At 43.5% G+C, this 26859-nt stretch overlaps 2 protein-coding genes and 3 long non-coding RNA genes across 11 annotated transcripts in view; 4 read left to right on the top strand and 1 right to left on the bottom strand.

Annotated features, from left to right (window-relative positions):
* Positions 1-1940: 1940 nt before the first annotated feature.
* LOC119015289 (NLR family CARD domain-containing protein 3-like) lies at positions 1941-13887 on the top strand. The gene is made up of 9 exons (XM_037091143.1): positions 1941-2288; positions 2804-2932; positions 3935-4013; positions 4153-4381; positions 5831-7604; positions 7703-7876; positions 8401-8574; positions 12567-12613; positions 12740-13887. The coding sequence occupies exons 1-9, from the start codon at positions 2104-2106 to the stop codon at positions 13312-13314; spliced, it is 3366 nt and encodes a 1121-aa protein (XP_036947038.1). The 5' UTR covers positions 1941-2103; the 3' UTR covers positions 13315-13887.
* A 1249-nt stretch (positions 13888-15136) lies between these two features.
* On the top strand, positions 15137-16404 carry LOC119015313. The gene is made up of 2 exons (XR_005073284.1): positions 15137-15681; positions 15831-16404. It is a non-coding gene; the product is annotated as an uncharacterized LOC119015313 (long non-coding RNA).
* Positions 16405-19113: 2709 nt separating this feature from the next.
* Positions 19114-20536, top strand: LOC119015294. 6 transcript variants are annotated; one of them, XR_005073233.1, is made up of 6 exons: positions 19114-19151; positions 19431-19536; positions 19791-19893; positions 19987-20063; positions 20155-20277; positions 20389-20536. It is a non-coding gene; the product is annotated as an uncharacterized LOC119015294 (long non-coding RNA). The 6 variants fall into 6 exon arrangements; XR_005073235.1 differs by having other exon boundaries at positions 19118-19151; positions 19431-19532; XR_005073236.1 differs by having other exon boundaries at positions 19127-19151; positions 19431-19532; positions 19794-19893.
* A 648-nt stretch (positions 20537-21184) lies between these two features.
* Positions 21185-22290, bottom strand: LOC119015306. The gene is made up of 2 exons (XR_005073274.1): positions 22149-22290; positions 21185-21500 (listed from the first exon to the last, which is right to left on the bottom strand). It is a non-coding gene; the product is annotated as an uncharacterized LOC119015306 (long non-coding RNA).
* A 1917-nt stretch (positions 22291-24207) lies between these two features.
* Positions 24208-26859, top strand: part of LOC119015202 (NACHT, LRR and PYD domains-containing protein 3-like) — a 35194-nt gene continuing 32542 nt past the window's right edge. Inside the window, exons 1-3 of one of the 2 annotated variants that reach the window (XM_037090992.1) lie at positions 24208-25180; positions 25485-25637; positions 26751-26829. In XM_037090992.1, the coding sequence (XP_036946887.1) occupies positions 24942-25180; positions 25485-25637; positions 26751-26829 (471 nt within the window). In that variant the 5' untranslated portion in view covers positions 24208-24941. The remainder of the gene's footprint in view (positions 25181-25484; positions 25638-26750; positions 26830-26859) is intronic. The other variant, XM_037090993.1, reaches the window with a different exon arrangement.

The raw sequence follows: 26859 nt of genomic DNA on the forward strand, positions 1-26859 counted from the left end.
AACTCAGAGCAGGACCTTCAGGTCTCTGATGAGCTGGTCTGGAGGTTGTGGGTTTGAATCCTGACTCTTTATAAAGTTGCTGCTCAGAAGAAGGAGTGAAAACCTCTGAGAAACTCTTTCTCCTCGTTCTCCTGTTAGCTCAGCAGGAGAAACCAGGGCTGCAAGTTTTGAGGTCGTGGGTTCGATTCTTGATTGAAATTTGAGGGTCGACGTTCAAAAGAGTGAAATGTGACAGAAACAAAGAGCTTCAGTCAGATCCAGGAGCTCAGGCTGATAGAGGTCTGGTCAGCAGGTCTGAGGTTGTGGGTTCAATCCCCGAGTAGGTGAGGTGATTTTTAAACCTGATGTCCAGAACAAAGAGTGAAATGGTGTCAGAATCAGAAGTTTATCTCCAGCTCATTAGCTCAGGAAGATAAAGTGATGCAGTGAAGTCTGCAGGTTGTGGGTTCAAACCCTGCCTGAGTGTTGAAGGCTGGTCTCTGATCAGCAGCTCAGGTGGACACTCTACAGCTCACAGTTTGATCTCAGTGACTTTTGAGGTCCAGCACTGATAAATGAAAACTTGACAGCGCTCAGAAAAGAGATGTGTCCAATAAAAGCTCCGGACTCTTTCTGAAGCTGCTGCTCAGAAGAAGGAGTGAAAACCTGCGAGAGACTCTTTGCTTGTTGCTTCCTGTGAGCTCAGCAGGTGAAACCAGGGCTGCAAGTTTTGAGGTTGTGGGTTTAAGTCTTGAGTCATGTTTTGAGGTTCAAAAGAGTGAAATGTGACAGAAACAAAGAGCATCAGTCAGATCCAGTAGCTCAGGCTGATAGAGGTCTGGTCAGCAGGTCTGAGGTTGTGGGTTCAATCCCTGGGCAGCTCAAACACAAATACCAACATATTACAATCACACTAACGTGAAGAGGGAGAGACAACCACCAGACTGCCTTATGAAATCTCTCCGTTTAGAGAGTTTTTGAGTCAGGAGACACTTTATAACCTCTTGAAACGCTGTTTGTGACTGATTCTTCATTATTTGGACCTTCTTGTAAATTCGGCATGTGTTAGCTGGTTGTGGGTCGTGCTGCAGCGCCCTCAGTCTAACAGGAAGACTCCCAGTCTGAACTCGCCTCTCTGGCTGTTTCCTCCTCACAGTTTACTTTCACTTTCTCTCTCAAATGTGTCGTAGATAGTTTTCTCCGTCTGAACCTCCAGCTGAAGGTAATGTAATGAATCTGACATGTTGGACTCGCTAACACAAACTCTACTTTTCACTGTTACAACGGAAACAGAACAAAAACTGAAGCTCGGTTGTTTATTTCTCGACGAACTCGTTTAAGTTTAAACTCGAGACGACGGAGGAGAAACAGCTGCTGTTAAGAATATCCGCCATTTTGTGTCGATACTTGCGGAGTGTAGCAGGTGAAATGAGAGTAGAAGTGGAGTTAGTTGGTCAGTGTTTGAACACAGAGTGGTTGTCACTGTGTAGCTCCACTTACTGCTGACTGAAGGCAGCTTCTCCTGCCTGAATCAGCCTGTGGAGGAGGCCGAGACGAGCCGCCGCTCTCCCGCTGTCTGACGCACTAAACGCGGCTGCAGAGCAGCTGTTTGCCCGGATGCGGGAACTGGAGTTGCTGAGGGGGCTGCAGCACCCCATAAAACGAGGCTGTAACATAGGCCGAATTTACAAGAAGGCCCGACTCAATAGGAATTTGTCATCGACAGCGTTTCACACAGTTTATAAAGGTTCTCTGAACTTAACAACTCACTAAATGGAGGGATTTCTCAAGGGAGTCTGGGGGCTTCCTCTCCCTCCTCCTCTCCCTGCTGCTGCTGGCTGATGTACCCAGTGTTGCCAGATCTCAAGAGACTTTGTATTTTACCTGTTTCTCTTTTTACCTCTAACAAAACAAATTAATTTGAGGATGGATTTGATGACATGATTTAGTTTTGGTTTGATGTCCTGCAGCAGCCATTTAGTGAAATATGTATTAATAGAGTCAGTGAGTTGTGGAATAATGTGCTGTGAGTTTAAATGTTAGAAGAGGAAGTCGACTTTCAGACATTTTGTCCTTCAAGAGTGTTTCTGAGCCAAAGGCTGATTTCAGTTGATGTGCAGATGAATGATTTGTGTTTCCTCTCCAGATGAAAGTGTGTGTGAGATGAGCAGCATGAATCAGTGTGAGGACAGAGAGGAGGGAGGCCCTCCCTCTAAAACCACTGGACCTGGACCAGGACCTGAACCTGAGCCCAGCTGTGTGTCCTTCAAGAGTGACCGGTCAATGGGTCGTCGATCATCAGACAGAAAGTAAGCAGTTCTCATGTCTTCTATCCCACAAAGACTCTGGATCTGCAGTAAAGTCGCCCCACTCACACATTTTCTGTTACACTTAATTGATGTGCTGATTACTTAGTTACAGACTGATTTATGTTTCGAGACAATGTTTCTTTCTTGAACACTTGGTCCATTTATGTTCTTTATGATGTTCAAACAAAATACTGTATTTCTTCTTTGCAAACACCATGATAATAACTTAAACGCAGCAACAAGCTGATTCAGCAACAGAGGTCAAAAACTGTTTACGTTCGGGGTAGAAACACCTGCTGCACAAAGGTGAGTTCCTACTAAAAACATCTGGTGCTTATTACAATAGTGACACCTGATTACATAATTCACATTATAGCAACAGCATCCACATTATGTTGAACTCTGCTGTGTTGATCCTCTTCTTGTTGACAGCTGCTCGTTTCTCCGACAGCTTCTGTGTCTAAATAATAAAACATTAATTTCTGTCCCTTGTGGTCTTCTTCTCTGTCCAACAGGAGACCAGCCGCTGCTGAGCCTGAAGCTGAGCCTGAAGCTGAGCCTGAACCCAGCTGTGTTTCCTTCAGGAGTGACCGGTCAAAGGATTTTTATATTGATTTTAAACGACAGCGTTTAGCTGACAAAAAGTAAGTTGTTATGAGCATTAAAACATTTTGGACAGTCTGATCTAAAATGTTCATATTTGCTCCTCATGATGTTGCTGCAGATTCTGGTTGACATTAAATCTAATCTGACCATCTGATAATGTTAATGTGGTCATAGAGTGAAGATGGAGGTTAGAACAGGATTAGTGTTAAAGGACAGGTTCACATTTGTTCTAGTCTGTCCCCAAACAACACTGACCACCATATGTTCACTGAAACATCACTGGTCCCTCCTGTGCACACAGGCCCTGAAACTCTCTTCTTAGATGGAAGTGATGCAGGACCAAGTCCACAGTCTTGTCTGTGTGAAAGTACACTGATAAGTTCCGTGGGTGATAATATGAAGCTTGAATTGTCTGACTGATAAATATCAAGTGTTCCCAAATTTTTAAAGTCTGAAATGTCCTATTTGAGTTATTTTGTACAAAAACAGCCACAGCTTCTGTGTCTGAAGAATAAAAAGTGAATTGAATGATGAGTCAAAGCAACGTCTCATTAATTTTAAAGAAGAAAACATTTCTGCTGTAAAGAAGTGAGCTGTTGATAAAAATAAAATGTGACCAATTCATTTGTTTAAACTTGTTTTTTTCAGAATCTTATTGATTCATGTTTTTTTCGCTCACATCTTCTTCACTCATTTTCTTGCCGTTGTCTGATGGCTGCATGAGTATAATGCCATGTTCAGACCAAACACAAGAAAATTATTCTCAATACATCCAAAAAAACTGAGATCTCTAGATCAGAGGACACTGGTACAAGAAATCTGCTGGCTGAGATGTTTGTTTTCTGCCCGTTGGATGTGACTGTATTGAATTATTTTAATACTTACCGTAAGTAGAAAAGCTTGAAGAACATGGAGAAGTGTTCAGCCGATGAATGTTGGCTGATGGCTGCAAGTCATCGACTACTAAACCACATTAACACCAGTGTTTGTCTCTGAGTGGACAGACACAATGTGACTGATTCTTCATGATTCCTCCACAGAGTCGACCAGGAGAGCTCAGAGGTTCCCAGAGGTCCGTCTGTCCAGCAGCATCAGACACACCTGGACTCCATATTTATGGTCTGTACATGAACAACAACTACTTTTACATCCAGTCTGTTCACAATAATCTCCATGCTGCACTTTACAGACCAGTGGTGAATCTGTCCAACATGGATCTGATGTTAAATGTTGTCATTCACATAATATTCTGTTTCAGCTGCTGGAGGAGAACATTGTCACTTTTGTGAAGAACGAGCTGAAGAAGGTCCAGAAGGTTCTGAGTTCAGATTACCCAGAATGCTCAGAGAGTCAGAGGGAGGATGAGGAGGTGTTGGACGGTGAGGATGAAGAGCAGAGGAGGAGCAGCAGAGAGGCATTTCTGAAGATCACACTTGACTTCCTGAGGAGAATGAAGCAGGAGGAGCTGGCTGACTGTCTGCAGAGCAGTAAGAGGATTTCTTAGATTAATTTGACACATAAATGAAAGACTGTGGACCATCTGCCCTTTGCCCTTTTTTGTTTCTTCTGTTTCCAATCAAATGCGATAGAACATGGATTAGAGATATAATATGTAGGGTCTTCCTGAGAAACTATTAATTGACAGTAGAATCAGTAGAAATGTAAGTCTATAACTGCTATTCAATATTTTGTGAAGATTCTTTACATAATCAGCCATAACATCAAAACTACCTACTTAATACCTACTTAAACAGCTTGGCATCTGGGGAATTTGGAGGACCACTCAACTCCTTTGGTTCTCTGTCCTGTCCCTGGAGCCGTTCCTGAGCAGTTTTTGTGGTGTGTCAGGGCTCATTGTCCTGAGGGGGGCCGCTGCCATTGGTCAGTGCTGTCGCCATGACGGGGCGTACTTGGTCCACAAAGATGTTTGGATGTGTGGTGTGAGTTTTTAAACATGTGCGCTGGTGTCCAAAAGACAAATGGGAGATACCCCGTGCACAGCAGTGCTTCTCTTTTGGGTGCAGCCAGTACAGGGCAAGTCAGAGTAGATCAAATATATTAATAATCTACTAATACTTTTCTGGGGAGGTACACATCAGGCTATGGCACAGGACATGCACTTATGCAGTTGCTTCACTGTAGGTGTGGCATCAATTTCACACAGAAGCATAAATCATGCTTTGATCACAAAAGTTAAAAAGTAATCCTTGAACTCTTCTCGGTAAACAGCTCCTGATCAGAGCAGAATCTCATGTGACCCTGGTTGCTTCTTCCTCCAGAAGGTCTGGCCACACTCAACTATTCAGAGGCTTGGTCTGAGCTGCGGCTCTGCCCCTCCCTACACAACATTTGGCAAAGCATTTTAATCTTTTAATACTTTTATCTTATCTAAATGTTTTATTTAACCCTTGAGTCAGCAGTCAGCATTACAAAACAAACACCTGACAAGTTGTGGCACCTCTGTGGATCACTGCTGCAGTCAAGTTGATGAACAGGAGTAAAGATAAGTCCACTTTTTAATCCTAAAAGTTTTCCAGAGTGGTCCAGCCTTGAGCAGCTGAGCAACAGCTGCCCAACTTCACTTACCTGGCCCTCCCCATGCAAAACCCTGAGACAAACACATTTTTTGCTAAAAGTTGAATATTTCAGCTCACGTAAACACACAAAATTGTGTGGCTTTGCACTGACCTTGTCTTCAGTGATAACTCACCATTACAAAGGGACTCACTATCCCGTAGTCAGTCAAGCTGTCAGTCAGGTTTGCAAAGTTTCTGTTGGCTAAACAGGCAACTCCTTGAAGAAATTAAGTTAAGCTTGTGTATATTACTCATATTTATCTTCATTATGGACATTTATCTACTTCATGCCTTTTGTTGTTTTCTTTTTCTTTTATATTTCTTTGAGAGAATGCTCAATGGTGTAACTTTTACCTTCAGAATCTCCTGCCATGTGCCAACTTCACCTCAAATCTAACCTTCAGAAGAAGTTCCAGTGTGTGTTTGAGGGGATCGCTAAAGCAGGAAACCCAACCCCTCTGAATCAGATCTACACAGAGCTCTACATCACAGAGGGAGGGACTGCAGAGGTCAATGATGAACATGAGGTCAGACAGATTGAAACAGCATCCAGGAGACCACACAGACCAGAAACAACAGTCAGACGAGAAGACATCTTTAAAGCCTCACTTGGAAGAGACGAACCAATCAGAACAGTGATGACACAGGGAGTTGCTGGCATCGGGAAAACAGTCTTAACACAGAAGTTCACTCTGGACTGGGCTGAAGACAAAGCCAACCAGGACATACAGTTCACATTTCCATTCACTTTCAGAGAGCTGAATGTGCTGAGAGAGAAAAAGTTCAGCTTGGTGGAACTTGTTCATCACTTCTTCACTGAAACCAAAGAAATCTGGAGGTTTGAAGAGTTCCAGGTTGTTTTCATCTTTGACGGTCTGGATGAGTGTCGACTTCCTCTGGACTTCCACAACACTGAGATCCTGACTGATGTTACAGAGTCCACCTCAGTGGATGTGCTGCTGACAAACCTCATCAGGGGGAAACTGCTTCCCTCTGCTCGCCTCTGGATAACCACACGACCTGCAGCAGCCAATCAGATCCCTCCTGGGTGTGTTGACATGGTGACAGAGGTCAGAGGGTTCACTGACCCACAGAAGGAGGAGTACTTCAGGAAGAGATTCAGAGACAAGAAGCAGGCCAGCAGAATCATCTCCCACATCAAGACATCACGAAGCCTCCACATCATGTGCCACATCCCAGTCTTCTGCTGGATCACTGCTACAGTTCTGGAGGATGTGTTGAAGACCAGAGAGGGAGGAGAGCTGCCCAAGACCCTGACTGAGATGTACATCCACTTCCTGGTGGTTCAGGCCAAAGTGAAGAACATCAAGTATGATGGAGGAGCTGAGACAGATCCACACTGGACTCCAGAGAGCAGGAAGATGATTGAATCTCTGGGAAAACTGGCTTTTGATCAGCTGCAGAAAGGAAACCTGATCTTCTATGAATCAGACCTGACAGAGTGTGGCATCGATATCAGAGCAGCCTCAGTGTACTCAGGAGTGTTCACACAGATCTTTAAAGAGGAGAGAGGACTGTACCAGGACAAGGTGTTCTGCTTTATCCATCTGAGTGTTCAGGAGTTTCTGGCTGCTCTTCATGTCCATCTGACCTTCATCAACTCTGGTGTCAATCTGCTGGCAGAAGAACAACCAACCTACCATCAGTCTACAGAGACATACCTATACCAGAGTGCTGTGGACCAGGCCTTGCTAAGTCCAAATGGACACCTGGACTTGTTCCTCCGCTTCCTCCTGGGTCTTTCACTGCAGACCAATCAGACTCTCCTGCGAGGTCTGCAGACACAGACAGGAAGTATCTCACAGACAAATCAGGAAACAGTCAAGTACATCAAGAAGAAGTTTGAGGAGACTCTGTCGGCAGAGAGAAGCATCAATCTGTTTCACTGTCTGAATGAACTGAATGATGGTTCTCTAGAGGAGGAGATCCAACAGTCCCTGAGATCAGGACGTCTCTCCACAGATAAACTGTCTCCTGCTCAGTGGTCAGCTCTGGGCTTCATCTTACTGTCATCAGAAGAAGATCTGGATGTGTTTGACCTGAAGAAATACTCTGCTTCAGATGCGGCTCTTCTGAGCCTGCTGCCAGTGGTCAAAGCCTCCAACAAAGCTCTGTAAGTGTGGAGAAGTTTCTTCAAAATGTAGTAAATGTGCTGTTATTGACCCAAATAGAAATATCATTTTCTTATTCTGCTCATTATTCTTTATCCAGACTGAGTGGCTGTAACCTCTCAGAGAGAAGCTGTGAAGCTCTGTCCTCAGTTCTCAGCTCCCAGTTCTCTAGTCTGAGAGAGCTGGACCTGAGTAACAACAACCTGCAGGATTCAGGAGTGAAGCTACTTTCTGCTGAACTGAAGAGTCCACACTGTGTCCTTGAAACTCTCAGGTCAGGATTCATTATTTTATTTCATTATTTCATGTAACTGTACAATTGGAGCAGGTCTAAACCAGACAGGTTAAGAAGAAAGTTAAAAAATATATATATATATCATATGTCAGAGGATCACCGAAATAATTACATTTCATCCTGATGGAGGCATGAATGCATTTTATATAAAATGTAGTTCTGTCAGTTTATTCTGTACTTGAGTCCTGATTGTCATGAGGTTTGGTTCAGACATTCATGCTCCCCTCAGGATGAACTGTCAATACTTTGGTGATCCTCTGACTTTTCTTCTAGCTCCATCATCAGGTCATCATTTTAATCTGTACAATATGTTGTTTCATGACCAAATATTTGCAAAACTAATGAAATTTCCATCAGCTTCAGTTATACTCTGTGTTTAGTGCTTATTAATAAATGAGTGAAAACTAAGATGATGAATATAATAAACGTTAAACCCCTAAACACAGATGTGTTCTGAGTCATCAGGACCCTCAGCTGATGTGTGTTGTTTTGTGTGTCTGCAGGCTGTCAGGCTGTCTGATCACAGAGGAAGGCTGTACTTCTCTGGCCTCAGCTCTGGACTCCAACCCCTCCCATCTGAGAGAGCTGGACCTGAGCTACAATCATCCAGGAGACTCAGGAGTGAAGCAGCTGTCTGCTCGACTGGAGGATCCAGGCTGGAGACTGGACACTCTCAGGTATGAAGAGTCCTGCTGCAGCCACAGACAGTCAGTGTGAGACTCTGTAGATGGTTCAGTGTCGGAAGGTCTGCTTCGTTTACTCCCCCTCCAGTTGTTCAGTTCAGTTAAGGAGAAAATGCAACATAGCACTAAGCCAAGAGTTACAAGTGAAGAGAGGAAGATGAGAAGAAGCGATGAAGGTCAGCAACCAGGAGGCTTTTGGCAGAAACACTAAAGTTACACCTCTTTCTTCAGACTAGTTTATTGCCTGTTCAAATTGTGCCTGTCTGATTTCTTGGCCTCTGGTTTTGCTGCTTGATGAACCGCTCATCCAAACTACTTCACACTCCACACTGATTGCAGAGGATTATTGATACATTAATATTAAATCTAATTTTCACCACGTCACTGCTGTGTTATGATATTGATAATTACAATAGACCCTCTGTGTCAGATGTCTGATCAGAAAATACTGAACCTCAAATTCAGAAGAAGAAGTCAGTTTACCTTCAAATATCTTGCAACATGGACGGATACACTTGCTTTACCATTAATTATAAAGGGGACTACATATCAGTCAAAAAAACATCAGCAGTATTTATTTATTTATTACTAGTGCAGTCAAATTGCTCAACATTGCACAAACAATACTGTGTATTCACAGAAACAAACAGTAAATACAGTACAGATTCCATATCAGTAACGACATGTTAAAGATTTTGTTCAGCTAAATTAACTTTTAGTACAAGTGAAAGTGCACACATCCAACAGTGAACTATAAATAAAAATATAATCTGTGGCCCTGGGCTGTAAAATAAACCCCTGCAGCCCCCGTGAGGCGGGAGGCCCCACATCCCATATGGGCCCCGCCTGTAAAACAACCGTGTTTTTTTTTTTTGCAGGGTTCATGTCATGACATTGTCTGTATTTTGAGCATAAAACTACAACAAATATTTGAAATAATAACTTTACTGGTCCATAGTTTTCTTTGATATGTCAGAGACTTTTGGTCCAACTGACGCGTTAGGCAGGAAATTCAAATCAGTGACAGCACAGCACCATGGTCAGAGACACTTTGAAAATGAAACAATCAAACAGTGCCCAAAAATGGCACAATAAACAAAAATTTGAGGAATTTACTGCCAATCTTCTGAAAATACTAACTATATTTGGAGCGGTAAATCCTGTCAGATGTGAAGGAGGCAGTGTGACGGGTGAATAGTCTCATATAGCTGACAGTGTTTACTAGACAGTGTTAGCAAGATAATCAGCCTAATTGTGTGAAGTTAGTTAGTTATGCTGAGATTTTTTTCATAATCAGAATAATATAAGGTTATAGCTTTCATGTAGCCTGATCTACGGATAATTTGTCTTCATAATTAGGTACAAAAGGGCTATAGCCTACAGACATACTGCCTGCCACACTAGAGTCATCAATACAGGATAGGTTTCATAAATAATAGTACAAGCTGTAATCAAAAATATTAACCGGCATGTTAGTTAACAACTTTTTTCTGAAATGTTATAGCAACACAGCGACACACAGGTGGCCAGGAAGATGTAAAAAGGAACGGCGAGGTTGACGGGGATGAAACAGGGCAGCCTGATTGTAAAGACAGTGATCAACAGACAGGGCACATTATAGATGAGGGAGGCACCCCAGTGTTACCGTCAGATGAGGAGTCCACTGTGCACCTCGCAGCTGCAGCACCAGGACAGGGAGACCAGAAAGCCTTGCAGCTTGAACATCCAGTCAGGGAGAGCATCTCCTTGCTTCAGTATCAGTTGAGGGAGAGTCCAGAGTGCCTCTATCTGCAACCAACCAGCCAGAAAAACCTTCAGACAGCAGCACTGAGAGCCTCAGATAGCTCTGCATCTCAAATTAACCCAGAATAAGCTCTTAAAACATGTCTTGCCCCAGTGACAGGGCTAAAGTAAAAGTGTATTTTGAGGCACGGACCATGCAGATTTGAAGGTCTGTATCATAGAGATACAAAGAGAGGTGTTTTTCCACTAAGTATTACAACAGAATATCAGAGAAAGGTACAAAGATACCAGGCACATGGTTGTGTTACTCCCCAAAAATGGATCGTGTCTGTTGTGAGCCCTGTTGACTTTTTGGTGAGAGGAAATCAGTGTCATAATTTGTCCTGGACAACAGGAAGTAATGACTGACAAGGACTATCAGACACGTCAGAGAACACCAACATGCCCGTTCTCACATGGCAGCTTGTGTAACGAACGATATGTGGCAGCAAAATCTTACAATCGATGAGAAAATTTCCTCCGAATATAAAAATGAAGTCATCTTTTGTTCAGAGGTATTGACAAGAATTGTTGGCATTATCTTGACACTTGCATCCAGTGAGTGTGCTTTCCATGCAGATCGTAAGAGATAATAAAAGAAATAGGAGAATAAGAGAAATAAACAACGGAAACTTTTTGTCCGTTATAGAACTTCTTGGCCGGTGTGACTCTGTATGACAGAGGTTCATTACTAGTAAAAGTAAAACGAAATACTGAGGCCCAGAAATTCTAAATGAAATGATCTCTATCATGGCACAAAACGTTCAAGATGAAATAGTGAAAGAAATCCATGAAGCAGAATTTTCTTCTATAATAATGGACACAACTCAAGACATTTCTACAGTAAATCAACTCAGTCAGGTGATCTGATATGTCACTATTCTGAAAGATGAGCATGATAATCCATCACAGGTGAAAATACATGAAGGTTTGGTGGGTTTCCATGCAGTCCACCACCATCCACAAATATCGTCGTCAACGAACCTTTATCACGTGACGAAAACGAGACGAGACGCAACATAAATGGTGGTCATGTGACGAAAACTATAATCACATATATAATCCAATGTTGTTGACGAATAAAAACGGGACTAAATGTGGTTTACAAAATAAAAACTTTGCTAAAGTATCTCTTCAGTTTCGTTGACCAAAACGAGACGAGACGAAATGTAATAACGTTATTTCGTCTCATTATTATTATTATTTTGCAATATTTGTGTTTCCTGAGTCTCAGCTCAGGTGCTGCATCAGGTCGCAGGTGACGTCACTTCCTCAGTCCCCACCTGCGCAGCATTATTAAGAAGATGCAGCTGGTGGCTGAACGTTAACGACAACTCAAGACACAGAGTTCAGTCTGGCACTAAGAAAGGGACCGATGGCAGCCAGCCGGGGTTCAGTGTTCCCTCCGGTGTCTCCTGTCAGTCTGAACCCGCTGACAGTTTATAATCATATGGATGCTGTTATAATGTGCAGTGATTGAGATACTGACCCACCAAACATCCTGGAAAGTGACAAAGTTACGTTTTTCCCTCTAAATTACATAATTACATGATTGTCATCAGTAAACTGGATGCTCTCTGACTAGAGTTTCGATCGGGCCCAAAAAATCCAGCTCGACCCGGTGCAGGTGGTGTCCGAGCCCGGCCCAGACCGACACGTTAACTGTAATTATTAAACCCGACATTTTGTAAATACGTGGGCTGTTATAACTGACGTTCTCAGCTACAATTCTGAGTTGTTTGAACTAAAGAAGTCTGTTTAGAATTATCTTAATGAATAATGCAACAAGGATGAAGCAAGTAAACTGCGTTGTTTGTTTATTCAGAATGGATCCAAATGGATCCAAATGAAACGTAAAAAAAAACATGAACAATGGTGAACACAGACAGTGAACAAGAATGAACTCTGGATGGCCTCGGAGTCTTCGACTCTTACATAGTTCATAGTACATAGTAAAGAGGAAGTGATAAATCCAACAAGAGGTTTGTGTGTGTTCTCAGATGTTGTCGTCCTCTTTCACACACACCAACATCCTGTGGCTCACTCTCAGTGTGTGAGGAGAGTGGCAGAGGTGAAGAGGTTCAGGGAGAACAGGGAGAAGCAGCCTGATGGACAGATTGTGTTTCTGTGTATGAGAGTCATGTCATGTCCATGTTTGCATGCTGAAAGAGGATGTGCTGCTCTGACCCCCCTCCTCCTTTCAGGGTGGAGCCTGCTGGAGTCCGATGGTTGACACCAGGTCTGAGGAAGTGTGAGTGTCTTTTTACTGTCATTCATCAAAACACTGTGACATCACTCATTCACATCTGTGATGTCATCATCACACTGATGACACATTAATAACTGCAGCTGTGTTGTTTCTTTTTCTCTCCATCAGATTCCTGTGAGCTCACAGTCGACACAAACACAGTCGACAGAAACATCAAACTGTCTGACAACAACAGGAAGATGACACGTGTGGAGGAGGAGGATCAGTCATATCCTGATCATCCAGAGAGGTTTGAGTCCAGGTGGCCTCAGCTGCTGTGTAGAACTGGTCTGACTGGTCGCTGTTACTGGGAGGTCGAGTGGAGAGAAAGAGTTACTATATCAGTGAGTTACAGAAGAATCAGAAGGAAAGGAGACAGTGATGACTGTGTGTTTGGATGGAATAATCAGTCCTGGAGTCTGTGGTGCTTTGATGGTCGTTACTCTGTCTGGCACAATAACAGACAAACATTCCTCTCTTCCCCCTCCTCCTCCTCCTCCTCCTCTTCCTCCTCCTCCTCCTCTGGTAGAGTAGCAGTGTATGTGGACTGTCCTGCTGGCACTCTGTCCTTCTACAGAGTCTCCTCTGACTCACTGATCCACCTCCACACCTTCAACACCACATTCACTCAACCTCTTTATCCTGGATTTGGGTTCTTCTACCCCAGATCTGGTTCCTCCTCAGTGAATCTGTGTGGTGTTTAGTGTGCAGAGTCTCCTCCTGTCACAGAAACATTGTCAGTGCTGAACAGTTGAGTCTGTATCATTGTGTTTCTCTCAGTGTTTTGTGGCTGTTGAAGTCCGGCTGTATTTTCAGGACGTTTGTTGGATTTGAATCTGGTCCGTCAAACTAAACAGCTGTGAGAAAAGTCTTTCTCTGTCTGAGCCGGTTGGCTGAAGATGTTTGGAAGTCTGAGAGCCGGATGAAATACTGAAACACTTTCAGAGATCACAAACTAAACTGTCCTGATGAAGTTTTTAAACAAGTGCTGAAGAGATTTGAGCTCATGTTTGATGCTTCTGAACGTTGATGTTCAGAGCAAAGAGTCCAAAACTTGTACAAATTGTTCCTTTTTGTTTAAATGTGACTTTGTTTGTGAAACGATCAGCTGACGAGTTTATCATCAGACTGAAAGATGTCGCACAGCGTCACTGAAATGTTTCTCCTCTGCTGAAGTAGCTGAATATAAAAGTCTACTTGTGTCCTCATCATGTTGTCTGTCAGTGTGGAAACTGTAAATAATTCATGTTGTTTTCATGCTATATTAAAGGAACCAGAACACATGAAGTGACATGTAGTGTGTTGATTTGACATGTGGACCTCCAGAACCTCGTCAGATTGTCCCGACACATTTTCGATGCTTCCTGTGGTCGTTAACAATCATTTACAACAGTTTGACGACGTGTTGCAGAGACAGTGAGGTTTATACTGAACCAGTCTGTAAGAGGATGATGTCATTATTCTACAGACGCCACACTGTGACATCACTGTGACATCACTGTGACATCAGGACTTACTGCACAGTGAGAAGTTAAAGTCCTCAGTGTTTCTGTTGTAAAATGAATGTGAACGTTTGAACACTCAGACAAAACACGACATCTGAAGACCAACAAGTAATCGATTACTTTAGAAAGTAACTGTGAGTGAATGTAAACTTGTTCAACAGGAATTCACAGGAAGCAGCTCGACTGACAAACACAGAAGATCAGCTGAAGATTTCATTCAGCGTGTTACTGATCTGAACATGTGACGTGTTACAAAGACACTAAACAGGAACAATACAGGCGACTTCTCTGTCACCAGACTCCCTTTAAAAAACACTAGATTTAGTGAGTTGTTGAGTTAAAACAATCTTTATGAACATTATGAAACTCTGTCTCTGACAGATTCTGACTCATTGTGTCCTTGTTGTAAATTCAGCATTAAACCAGAAGCTGAAGTTGTTTGTCTCCTTGTAAAAAGTGTCAGTTTGTGGCAGCATGTCTGTACCAGCCTGTCTGCTTCTGTGTCTAAAGTGCTAAAGTCTTACCTGCCAACACTGATCAGCTGTTTGAACACACTGTTTACACTGATTTCACCATTTACACTCCATTTATGAAAGAAGAAACATGTTATTGATCTGAACATGTCACATGTTACAAAGACACTAAACAGGAACAATATAGGCGACTTCTCTGACACCAGACTCCCTTAACAAATGTGTCAGTTTAGCACAGTGTCGCCAGGTGAACGATAATTATCTTAGTTGTACGATAATTTTGCCCTCTGTACGATGTACGATCAATAATCCCCCAAAATGGCCAAATATCCGATAATTTGACCATTCCGTGAATGTGTGGTTGTCTGTCGGAGTTTTTTTGTGAACCCTGAAGGCATCTGTTTCCATGTGACAAGTTTCCAGCCAATCGTGCTTCTCTAAATGTGAGCTACGAGTGACGTGCATGCGTTTGCCTCAGAACAACGGTCATGATTGGCTGAATAGTCCGCTGTGCCCGCCCCCCATGAGCGAGGGAAAGAAGAAAACAAAGAAGAGAAGAAGAAGCAGAGCCGGTCTGGAAGAAGCGCGGAAAAGAAACTGAGAGAACCTGGAGAAGGAGGAGGAGGAGGAGAGGCTGAGAAGACGGCGGGGCAGAGTCGAAGTGAGCAGCATCGCCTACAAACTATAGAAAAGAGCGGGAGAGCCAGTTCGCCGGCTGGTTGAGACCTGTTGCAGGCTCGGAAAGCAAAGCTGTCTGCCGGTGCTGAAGACAGAGCTGGTGGCCCAATGAACTGTATTAAAAAACACAGCAAATCCAAAAAACACAAAGAGAAAGAATCCTGTGAACGTGTGTTTTCCAAGGTAAATCTAATGAAAACAAAACCACCAAACCGACTTATCACAGGCGCCCTTAATGGGCTCATGCACACATCAGAGAGTGTGAAGATGGCAGGTGGATGTGCCGGTTTGAAGCCAACAACCACAATGCTGCGGTCCATGACAACATGAGATGTAAACAGTAAGAGGACTGCCCCCACCCAGCAGGGTGCAGCAGACTCAGACAGGGACTCACAGCTGGAGACTGAACCTGAAGGTAAGCAGCATTCATTATTTAATGAGCCAGCTGATGGCCTGAACTGTTTCATGCACATGATGAACAGGGTTCTAGTCATCTGCCATGTAATGTAACATGTCATTAATCTAAACAGTAGTCTGCTCTCCGCTCTTCTTCATTTGATTCAGAAAACTGCCAAAGGCGGAGACGTGACGTGACGCAGCCCGGACAGCTGATGGAGACCGAGGCGATCAGGGCTACACACCACTTAGTGTTTGTCCACATTAGATGTTGGACTTTTGCTTCACTCGGAACAAACACCTGTAGCCCTTGGCCTGTTGTCTGCTGTGCTTCCCTCTTTTCCAGGTTATTATACAGCAGGTTCTATATGCACTTTATTTGAAGTTATATGCTGTTAAGTGCTGTTTTTGTTGATTTTCTGAGTTGTTGTCATTTTTGAGGACAGAGACATGTTGTTGCTCTGAAAATAAAATGTAACATGTGAAGCCAGATCTTTATTTTCTTGTCAGTTATCATGAATACTGTTTCTCTTTGTCTCTCTGCCTGTTAGACGCTGTTCAACACTAGAGTGACTGTAGCGCATCAATACACTTGTTATTTTGGTTATGACGGCTGTCCGATCATTTCCCTCCAAATACGATCATTTGATGTCTGTGGTACGATAATCCTACATTTCCCAGCTGGCAACGCGGGTTCAGTGAGTTGTTGAGTTGGAGCCACTTTATAAACTGTGTGAAACTCTGTCTCTGACTCCTTCTGCATTATTTGGCCCTTGTTGATAATTCAGCAGCTGTTCTACATGAAGAATGTTTTCCTGTGTGTCCGAGTGATGTTGGTGTTCAGCAGGAGGTGACAGATGTTGACACCGGGTCTGAGCCTCCTCTCGCTCCTTTCATTACAAACCAAGCCGCCATTTCTACTAATTCTCCACTTTGATTGACATCTTCCTTTAATTCATCTCAATACTGATGTTCAATACTTCACTTTCTCACAAGATCCCAGAAAAACACACCGATATTTTTCTCCTTGATGCAGTTTAACACACACACACACATCTGAACACATTCCAGTGTGAGTCAGAGATAATTTTGCATTTGTTTTGTATTTGCTCATTGTCATCTATATTTTGGGGGGACATGGAGAAGTTTATCTACAATAAAACTAAAGAGACCCAAAGATATTATTACAAAATTCGAATATAATGACAAATCAATTCGGTAAATTCCACATCCACACGAGTAAATTTTCCAAGTCCCTCCCAAACTTTAATGTCTTCACAAATGAGTTTATTTTTTATGTTGATTCCTTGAAACTGTTGCAAAATAAGAAAAGTGAGCGCACAATATTATACCTAAAGTCATTTTCACTTACCCCAAATAAGAAATGCCTTGTGTACAATAATTTATTTTATTTCAATTACAACTATTATTTCTATATTAAGATTTTTAAAAATCCTTTTTATATGTCTGTCACTCAGCGCCTGTTCTGTCTGAATGTACTTTTTGTAAATGTTAAATAAAAACTTTCATTGAAAAAAAACCAAAACACATTCCAGTGTGTCCTCCTCCTCCTCCTCCTCCTCCTCCAGCTTCTTCTTCGTTGGTTTGGGCAGCTCCTCCTGCTCCATGCTGTCTCTCTGCAGAGCACCAACAGACCCAACACATATCTGCAGGGGCAGAGCGCCCTCTGGTGGCTGCACACACACACTGCACTCTTTGCTCTCGTCCTCCTGTGAGCTCAGCAGGTGAAACCAGGGCTGCAGGTTTTCAGGTCGTGGGTGGAAACAGTGAAATGCGACAGAAACAAAGAGCTTCAGTCAGATCTGTTAGCTCAGTGTGATAGAAGCCTGGTTAGTAGTTCGGAGGTTGCGGGTTCGAGTCTTCTTTGGCTTCAATTATTATAATAGTGCGATTAAAAAGCTGAAAGTCAGCAGCGTCCAGAGAAGAGGTCCAAATGTGAAGTGGACTCTGTAGTACGGTGGGTTCAGTATCTGGCTGGCAGTCGGAGACATCAGGATGTTTGATTTGTTCTATTTGACTCTGTGAAGAGGAGCAGACGTGGAAAATTCAACCTTTGGTCTGACAGACAGGAGGAGCCATGCCGGGACTCGAACCCGCAGCCTCTGTACATGAGCCGCCTGCTCTACCAACTGAGCTAAACGGCACACCGCTCTGAAAAGCTTTGAAAACAAAGTGTAGACTTCTAAGAGTTCATCCCACTGAGTTATATTGGGGCTCTGCTGGAGAAGCTCTGAACTTGTGCAGGTCACAGTGTTCACATCTCAGTCATCTGAAGAATGAATGAAGGTGCATTTATTCACTTTTTCTATTGTTGGTCTGTGTTCCAACAAGCCTCTGTGTGATTGGCTGCAGGTGTGTGTGAGGGACTTCAGGTTGTCCAGGGAGCTGATTGGAAGTCAGAGTTTCATGGCGGCTCCTCCCAGTTCCTGTAGTCGTCCCTGACCACAAAGCTGTCGGGCGTTTTCAGCACTTTGCCACTTTATTATTGAGCCTTTGTTATTTTTGCTGGTAATCCTGAGATTCCTGGTCTTCCTGCTGAGTTGTTGTCAGTAGTTTTAACGGGGGGTTTGTTACGACCCTCATACATGTTTCTGTTTCAGTGACCCTCTGTGTGATTGGCTGCAGGTGTGTTTCCTGAGTCCAGGTTGTCCAGGGAGCTGATCCTGTTCCAGACTGCCAGCATGTTTGCTCCTGTTGCAACGTGTGTTTTTGAATAAAACCATTTCAGGATAAATGATGAAGCATTACGACATTCACATGTATAAAATGTTTGTAGCGTGCGGTCCAGGGTCACAGCATTGTTCAGGTGGCAGGAGACTCTGCTCCAAGTCCAACATCTGTCCATTTTCTCTCAGAATCAGCAAGCAAACAATGTGGACAATTGTCCCATAACCCCCTGCTTCCACCTGTGAGGAACCTCGGGAGGGGACTCGACCCCCTCCAGCCCTGGTTTCACCTGCTGAGCTCACAGGAAGCAACAAGCAAAGAGTCTGTCAGAGGTTTCCACTCCTTCTTCTGAGCAGCAGCTTCAGAAAGAGTCCGGCTCTTCACACACTTTTACTGGACACGTCTCTTCTCTGAGCGCTTTCAAGGTTTCATTTCTAAGCGCTGGACTTCAAAAGCCAGCGAGCGTCCTGAGATCAAACTGTGAGCTGTAGAGTGTCCACCTGAGCTGCTGATCAGACAGGTGGACAGCAGCATTCAGCTCTGACTGTGTGTTTGTGTTTGTCTTGTTGATCCTGGAGAAACTGCATGACAATAAAGCTTTGACTGACTGATTGTTTGAATCAGTGAATTGAGGCGTTGGAACTCCAGTTGTTCAAAGAGAATCAGACTCCCCCACAGAAATGGAACGTTCCGGGGGCCGGCCGCTGCAGCAGCCAATCAAGCCGCCTGCAGCCTATAAAGCTGAGCTGCTGCCACACAGTCAGTCTTTGGTTCCTCAGTGTGGCGTGCGTACCTGCTCAGGTGAGTGATGTCATGACTTGGTGTTGGTGGACGTGATGCTACTTTAGGTTTGGACACATTCTGGGAGCTGCTGTTGGCTTGTGGATCACATCTGTTGGGCTGTTGGTCCACTGGGTCTCTATTTAATGATCATTATGGTCGACTGTCGCTTCTGATGCACTTCCAGTGTTGCTAAAGAGCACGTTGGTTAAATCAGAGTAGAATTTACAGTCATGAATTTCCTTTGTAAAGTAACAAGTTTGAGTTTGTTACTAATTATTTCTGTTTTTTCTTTTACAGGAAACCTAATGAACCGTTTCCAAATCATCACGCTCAACCTTCAATAAAATAAGTGAACAGAACCTGAAATCCTGAACTTTTGACTCTAACAGATCATCTGTGGTGGGTTAGTTTATCTGCCCCTCCAACAGTTTGCTCCACATTATATATTCATGAGTTGCTGTTCACAGCAGACGTCACCTGGACAGTCGACTCTAGTTGTAAACCACGTTTGACTGCACGTGAGCTTTATTCCACAATAATACTGCCTCACCGTATAGGGAGAGTTTTTACTCCACAACAGGCTGAGTGCTAAATGACTTCAGAACCGGCTGACAGACCATCCAGTCTGATTTAAATGTATTAATGTTTCCATACCAGCAGCTTCCATGTTCCAGCGTGTGAATGATGAAAAGGCCGAGAGGATTCATGTACAGACGGACGGCAGCAGTCCAGGACAATTCTAACAGAAATGTAGAAACAGGTGACAGAGGAGCACAACAGTTTTGGGAGTCGCTCCTCTTTGTCCTCACAGAAGCTCAGATGAGCTGATTTCTTCTTCTGGTCCTGTGTGCAGGTGAACCTCTGGTCCAGCAGCTTCTTGCTGTAGTAGATCTGCCAGGCGAGCAGCTGCACAGCGATAACCATCAGCAGGTACGTGGGACACCAGGCTCAGCTGGCTCGTGTCACTTTCTACAGCCTGTAGTGTTTCTGTCTGATTCTGTCTGCATCTGATTTGTTTCAGACGTTCAGAGGAAACGCAGCCCTGCACCATGAGAAGAGGGGCCGACCCCGGGACCAGGAACTTTAAAACCAGCTGCCGTCCAGCTGACGAGGCCTGAAGGACTCGCTGGTGAAAAGGTAGCAGGTGAGAACAGACGAGGCGTTTGAAAACCATCCTGTGATGAGGAACTAACTTTGTTATCTGTCAGATTCTTATTGCAACAGTCGACTTTAACTTTGTTTCTTCTTCTTCCAGGTGCGTCAGATCCTGAGAGGGAACTCACCGTCATGTCTTTTACACCAAATAACTTCCATACACATTAAACACATTAACATTCAAACATGCTTAAAAAATGTAGACTGTGTAGAAGATAACACAGCAGCCTTTCACAATAAAATGTAGTTCAGCTGTTTGAACTCGTCTTCTACAGGAACTGAGACCAAGATGGAGAAAGTCTGTTTTCTTTGTTCACTTTCAATATGTCAACTATTAATGCATTTCCAAGTACAACACTGTTATACTTGGAAATGCATTAATAGTTGACATGTTGAAAGTTACTTTAAAATCATTCTAACAAAGAAAACAGACTTTTTACATCTTGGTCTCAGTTCCTGTAGAAGACGAGGAGTTCAAACAGCTGAACTACATTTTATTGTGAAAGGCTGCTGTGTTTTCTTCTACACATATTCTACATTTTTCAAGCATGTTTGAATGTTAATGTGTTTAATGTGTGTGGAAGTTATTTGGTACTTGTAACATATTTCAATAAATTCACTACAAGTCTAAATTTGTTTCCTGTGTTTGTCTCCAATTCTGTATTCATGAGTTGTTTTCACTGCAGACAACAGTAAACTTCATTTGACTGCATGTTCTTTGTCAGCTGTGACCTTTATTTCACTTTGTCATTAAACAATTAACACATCAACTCTTCAATGCTACAATATTTTTGGATCAAATAAAAATGAAGCTAATTTTTATCGAACATTTCCATGAAATGAATCAGACAAAGGATCAAACTGCACATTTCAACAATATGGCTCAATAAAAACAACTGAATCAAACACGGTGTCTTTATTTCATGATGTCAGACAGGTACTAGCACTGGATGCTAAAGCTAAGCACAAACACTTCACTTCTAAAAAGTCGCCAAAATGAGCATCTGCAGACAAACTGACAGTGACTAAAAGTGTTGGCTGCAGGTGGATCTGATGTTTCTCACAGTCTCACTTCCCTCTGAGGGATGAGACTGGAACAGCAAAAAGAACGGACCTCATCTGGTCGTGTGAAGCGACCCGCTCCCGGTGCTGGAAGCGGCTGCCGGCTGTGCCCGTCGCTCTCGGACCCGCTCCAGAAGCCATAGAGGGAATCTGAAAGCAGAACACGACAAGTTTAACACAAGTGTTACATGTTCAGTCATAAAGCAGCAGGAAAACTAGTTCACACAAAGAGCTGCTTGACTCAACTGTCTCAATTATAAACTTTCAGTCCAACTCTCGCCTACTTATGTGTGTTTAAATCAAATGTACAAGCAGAGTGGAACTATAAAGTAGCAGAATATGGAACCTAAGAACGAACCTGAGGAAATCAAACCTGGTTTATTTCGTCACTGGCTGTTTGAGATTTAGACACAAACGAGTTTAATTTGTACCTGATTAAATGCAGACTTGCTGCACAGCTGCACTCAGTTACTTTCAATCAGTGCTCATTAGCTAGCGTTGCTAAGCTAGCATGGAAAACGCTCGTCAAATACCTTGATTTGAAACGTTCTTGACCCTCAATTTAACATTACGTGAGTCCAAATGTTCACGTAAACGCTTCATTTCACTCCGAGTGCCATCATTCTTCACTGAAACGGTTTGTTCACGGCACAACACAGCGGAGCTAACAAGCTAATGACAGCTAGCTGTTAGTTAGCCACACGGACAGCAGTGTTAGCTCGGTTACTGTCGCTGGAGCGACATGCGAAGTATCCAGACAGCCGGTGAAAACATGGAACAGATGAATGAAGCACTTACTTTATTTATCTGCTGCTCACACGAAGCGTCCGACCGTCAGCATATCGGTGGACACACAGAGAGCTGCTAGCTGACTGGGGCCATACGAGACAGACCGGAAGTGTGACGTCTCTACCTCTGATTGGGCAAACGGACTCGACTCGATTCAAACGAGCTTTATTGACAAAACGACCGTTGACACACAGGCAGCGTGTTGTTAGAGTGTAAATGCAGCAGAGCAGGTTGTTTTCACACAAAGCGTTTTAATCTGAGGAAAGTCTCAGTAACTGCAGGTTTGATTTTTTATATAAAGTATTTGTTTGGCCTTTATGTTGCTTTGTTAATAGATTAATTGAAGATGTTACAGGAAACAGAGGTGGTGACGCAGCAGAGGGTCCCAGGCCTGGAGTCGAACCCGGGTCCACTGCAGCGAGCACAAAGACTCTGTACACGGTACACCTGCTCTACCAGCTGAGCCAACAGCACTTTGGTCTCTGGATATTGGGTCACTTTGGGTCACTTATCACCAAAACAGGTTATTTTTGTTCTTACATTGCATCGAAATATTAAAGAGAAACTGTGATTGTGTTTGACTGGATCATGTTCATTGGATCTGGTAAACATAGTTGTAAACGAAGTGTGACAATAATGAAAATCAGGTCAAGGCAAATGTTTCTATTTAACCATTTAATGCTGCGCAACATTGTCCAAAGTACAGCAAAAAAAAAAAAAAATGAGCAAAAAAACCCAAAGAAACACAAAATTGCACAAACACAGTTTGAAGAAATAAAGCACAACACAACACACACACTAAAGTTGAGTGTGATACACCTGCAGTAGGTAGCTCAGTGTGCTGGACGACTGTCAGGAAGTTCTGACCCTGTGAGTTCAGTCCTGGAGTCAGTCTAAATTTTGAAGACACATCTTCAGATGAAAGCGTCAAAAACTCAGAGCAGGACGTTCAGGTCTCTGATGAGCTGGTCTGGAGGTTGTGGGTTTGATTCCTGACTCTTTATGAAGTTGCTGCTCAGAAGAAGGAGTGAAAACCGCTGAGAGACTCTTTACTCTCGTCCTCCTGTTAGCTCAGCAAGAGAAACCAGGGCTGCAAGTTTTGAGGTCGTGGGTTTGATTCTTGATTGAAATTTGAGGGTCGACGTTCAGAAATGTGACAGAAACAAAGAGCATCAGTCAGATCCAGGAGCTCAGGCTGATAGAGGTCTGGTCAGCAGGTCTGAGGTTGTGGGTTCAATCCCTGGGTAGTTGAGGTGATTTTTAAACCTGATGTCCAGAACAAAGAGTGAAATGGTGTCAGAATCAGAAGTTTATCTCCAGCTCATTAGCTCAGGAGGATAAAGTGATGCAGTGAAGTCTGCAGGTTGTGGGTTCAAACCCTGCCTGAGTGTTGAAGGCTGGTCTCTGATCAGCAGCTCAGGTGGACACTCTACAGCTCACAGTTTGATCTCAGGACACTCACTGACTTTTGAGGTCCAGCACTGATGAATGAAAACTTGACAGCGCTCAGAGAAGAGATGTGTCCAGTAAAAGATCAGAAGAAGGAGTGAAAACCTGCGAGAGACTCTTTGCTTGTTGCTTCCTGTGAGCTCAGCAGGTGAAACCAGGGCTGCAAGATTTGAGGTTGTGGGTTTAAGTCTTGAGTCATGTTTTGAGGTTCAAAAGAGTGAAATGTGACAGAAACAAAGAGCATCAGTCAGATCCAGTAGCTCAGGCTGATAGAGGTCTGGTCAGCAGGTCTGAGGTTGTGGGTTCAATCCCTGGGCAGCTCAAACACAAATACCAACACACCACAATCACATTAACGTGAAGGAGGTGAAGAGGGAGAGACAACCACCAGACTCCCTTATGAAATCTCCCCATTTAGTGGGTTTTTAAGTCAGGAGACACTTTATAAGCTCCTGAAACGCTGTTTGTGACTGATTCTTCATTATTTGGGCCTTCCTGTAAATTCGGCATGTGTCAGCTGGTTGTGGGTCGTGCTGCAGCGCCCTCAGTCTAACAGGAAGACTCCCAGTCTGAGCTCGCCTCTCTGGCTGTTTCCTCCTCACAGTTTACTTTCACTTTCTCCGTCTGAACCTCCAGCTGAAGGTAATGTAATGAATCTGACATGTTGGACTCGCTAACACAAGCTCTACTTTTCATTGTTACACCGAACAAAAAGTGAAGCTCGGTTGTTTATTTCTCGACGAACTCGTTTAAGTTTAAACTCGAGACGACGGAGGAGAAACAGCTGCTGTTAAGAATATCCGCCATTTTGTGCCGATACCTGCGGAGTGTAGCAGGTGAAATGAGAGCAGAAGTGGAGTTAGTTGGTCAGTGTTTGAACACAGAGTGGTTGTCACTGTGTAGCTCCACTTACTGCTGACTGAAGGCAGCTTCTCCTGCCTGAATCAGCCTGTGGAGGAGGCCGAGACGAGCCGCCGCTCTCCCGCTGTCTGACGCACTAAACGCGGCTGGATGCGGGAGCTGGAGGTGCTGAGAGGTCGTTCACAGCGTTTCACACAGTTTATAAGGGTTCTTTTAACTCAACAATTCACCAAATGGAGCGATTTCTGAATGTCTGGGGACTTCCTGTCCCTCCTCCTCTCCCTGCTGCTGTTGACTGTAGCTGATGTGACTTATAACATGTTGGTGTTCAGGTTCTTGTTTATTTTGATCAGATACTTGTTGGTACATGTCTCCATGCAGAAGTGCAGCATTCATGTGACGCAGATATGAAGCAGCCAATCAGAAGAGGAGCAGCTGATGTTCTGACAGGAGACATGATGGAAAAGCTGATTTCAGTTGATGTGCAGATGAATGATTTGTGTTTCCTCTCCAGATGAAAGTGTGTGTGAGATGAGCAGCAGGAATCAGTGTGAGGACAGAGAGGAGGGAGGCCCTCCCTCTAAAACCACTGGACCTGGACCAGGAGCAGGACCTGGACCTGGACCTGGACCTGGACCTGGACCTGAGCCCAGCTGTGTGTCCTTCAAGAGTGACAAGTCAAATAATCGTGGCATTGATTTTAAAGCACAACTACCTCCTGCTGTAAAGAGGTGAGCTGTTAATAACATTAATATGTGACTGATTCATGTTTTAACTGTGGAGAAAGATGTTTTTTTGAAACCTGAAGTTTATTTTCAGCTTCGTTCTTCTTCACTTAAATTAATCTTCTCACTTTAGAAAGCTGCCCAATAGAACCAGTCTTCAACTCTTCATTTCACTTTATTGAATTAGTTTGGTCCAATATTCTCTGAAGGTTTATTCCTGATGTTTTCCACTATTTTATGGACAGAAGCTTCTGTGTCTGAAGACTAGAAAGTGAATTAACATCTCTGGTGGTCTTCTTCTGTCCAACAGGAGACCAGCCTCTACTGGACCTGGACCTGAACCTGGACCTGAACCTGGACCTGAACCTGGACCTGGACCTGAGCCCAGCTGTGTGTCCTACATGAGTGACCAGTCAATCGATAAGAGCATTAGTTTCAAACCAGAACCTTCCTCAGACAGACAGTAAGTTGTTGTCCTGTTGCTCTCTGGTGATGTCTGTCCTCATTAAATCCAGTCTGACCAGTCGTCCTGATGGTCTTCATGTTCTCAGAGCAGGATTAGTATTAAAGGACCAGTTCACATTTCTTCATGTCCGTCCCTCAGCAGCTCTGACAGGACAGAGTTCCTCCTGTGGACAAACAGCAGTGACTCACCTCCTGCTGAACTCTGACCTGCTGCTGAGGAGAGGAAGGGCTGTGTGTTCGATCTGACGTTACAAGGCCCGAAGCATCCGGGCCTCATGGGGCCGGTACCGAAACCCATATGAAGAGTAAAAAACTCTGACAACTGATATATCAGATGATTACATTTAAAATATATAGAAACAAATAACTTATTTTCTGAGACAAAGATATGAACTGAAGGCAGAACATTTTACTGTTTTACAATATTTATTAAATATGCAACAAATATTAAAGTGCTACAAATACGTCTAAAGTTACGTGGAGCACTTTGAAACTCAGACGTTCAGTATTTCAACTCATGTCTACATGAATAAAGCTCATATTTACAAATGATGAATTCATTATTATCTTTATATTCAGGCTGTTGTGTCGTTAATCACACAAAAGCAAAACACAAAAAAGACAATAAAGACTTTCAGGTCACAAATCAGACAAATTAAATATCAAAATCAAGTTTGTATGAAAAACAAACCAATAATTTAGTTTTTTGTTGTCAGATTCAAATTTATTGCAGAAACAGCTTGTGTTAGCATCCAGCTAGCTTGTGTTAGCATCCAGCTAGCTTGTGTTAGCATCCAGCTAGCTTGTGTTAGCATCCAGCTAGCTTGTGTTAGCATCCAGCTAGCTTGTTTTAGCTGTGTGTTGCTGTCCACAGTATTAAACGGGTCAATAAGAGCTGGAGGGACTAAACCAGACAAGCTGCTGAACCAACCCAGTAAACTGACTGACTGTTGATTGACAGTGGGATCAGCAGTACGACCAACACTGTGATGTCAGAGGAAACATCTGATTCAATGATGTCATCAACACTTGAACTCAAAGGACCTTCAGCTTGTGTTTGTCTCTGAGTGGACAGACACAATGTGACTGATTCTTCATGATTCCTCCACAGAGTCGACCAGGAGAGCTCAGAGGTTCCCAGAGGTCCGTCTGTCCAGCAGCATCAGACACACCTGGACTCCATATTTATGGTCTGTACATGAACAACAACTACTTTTACA

This window comes from Acanthopagrus latus, chromosome 24 (genome assembly GCF_904848185.1).
Source record: "Acanthopagrus latus isolate v.2019 chromosome 24, fAcaLat1.1, whole genome shotgun sequence".
NCBI classification, from domain to species: Eukaryota; Metazoa; Chordata; class Actinopteri; order Spariformes; family Sparidae; genus Acanthopagrus; species Acanthopagrus latus.

Bases quoted from the DNA above. Each gene is read 5' to 3' on its own strand.
- LOC119015289 (XM_037091143.1), top strand. From the start codon at position 2,104: ATGATTTGTGTTTCCTCTCCAGATGAAAGTGTGTGTGAGATGAGCAGC. The intron at 4,382-5,830 runs GTAAGAGGATTT...TTTTACCTTCAG, and splicing joins GGCTGACTGTCTGCAGAGCA to AATCTCCTGCCATGTGCCAA. The intron at 7,605-7,702 runs GTAAGTGTGGAG...TTCTTTATCCAG, and splicing joins AAAGCCTCCAACAAAGCTCT to ACTGAGTGGCTGTAACCTCT.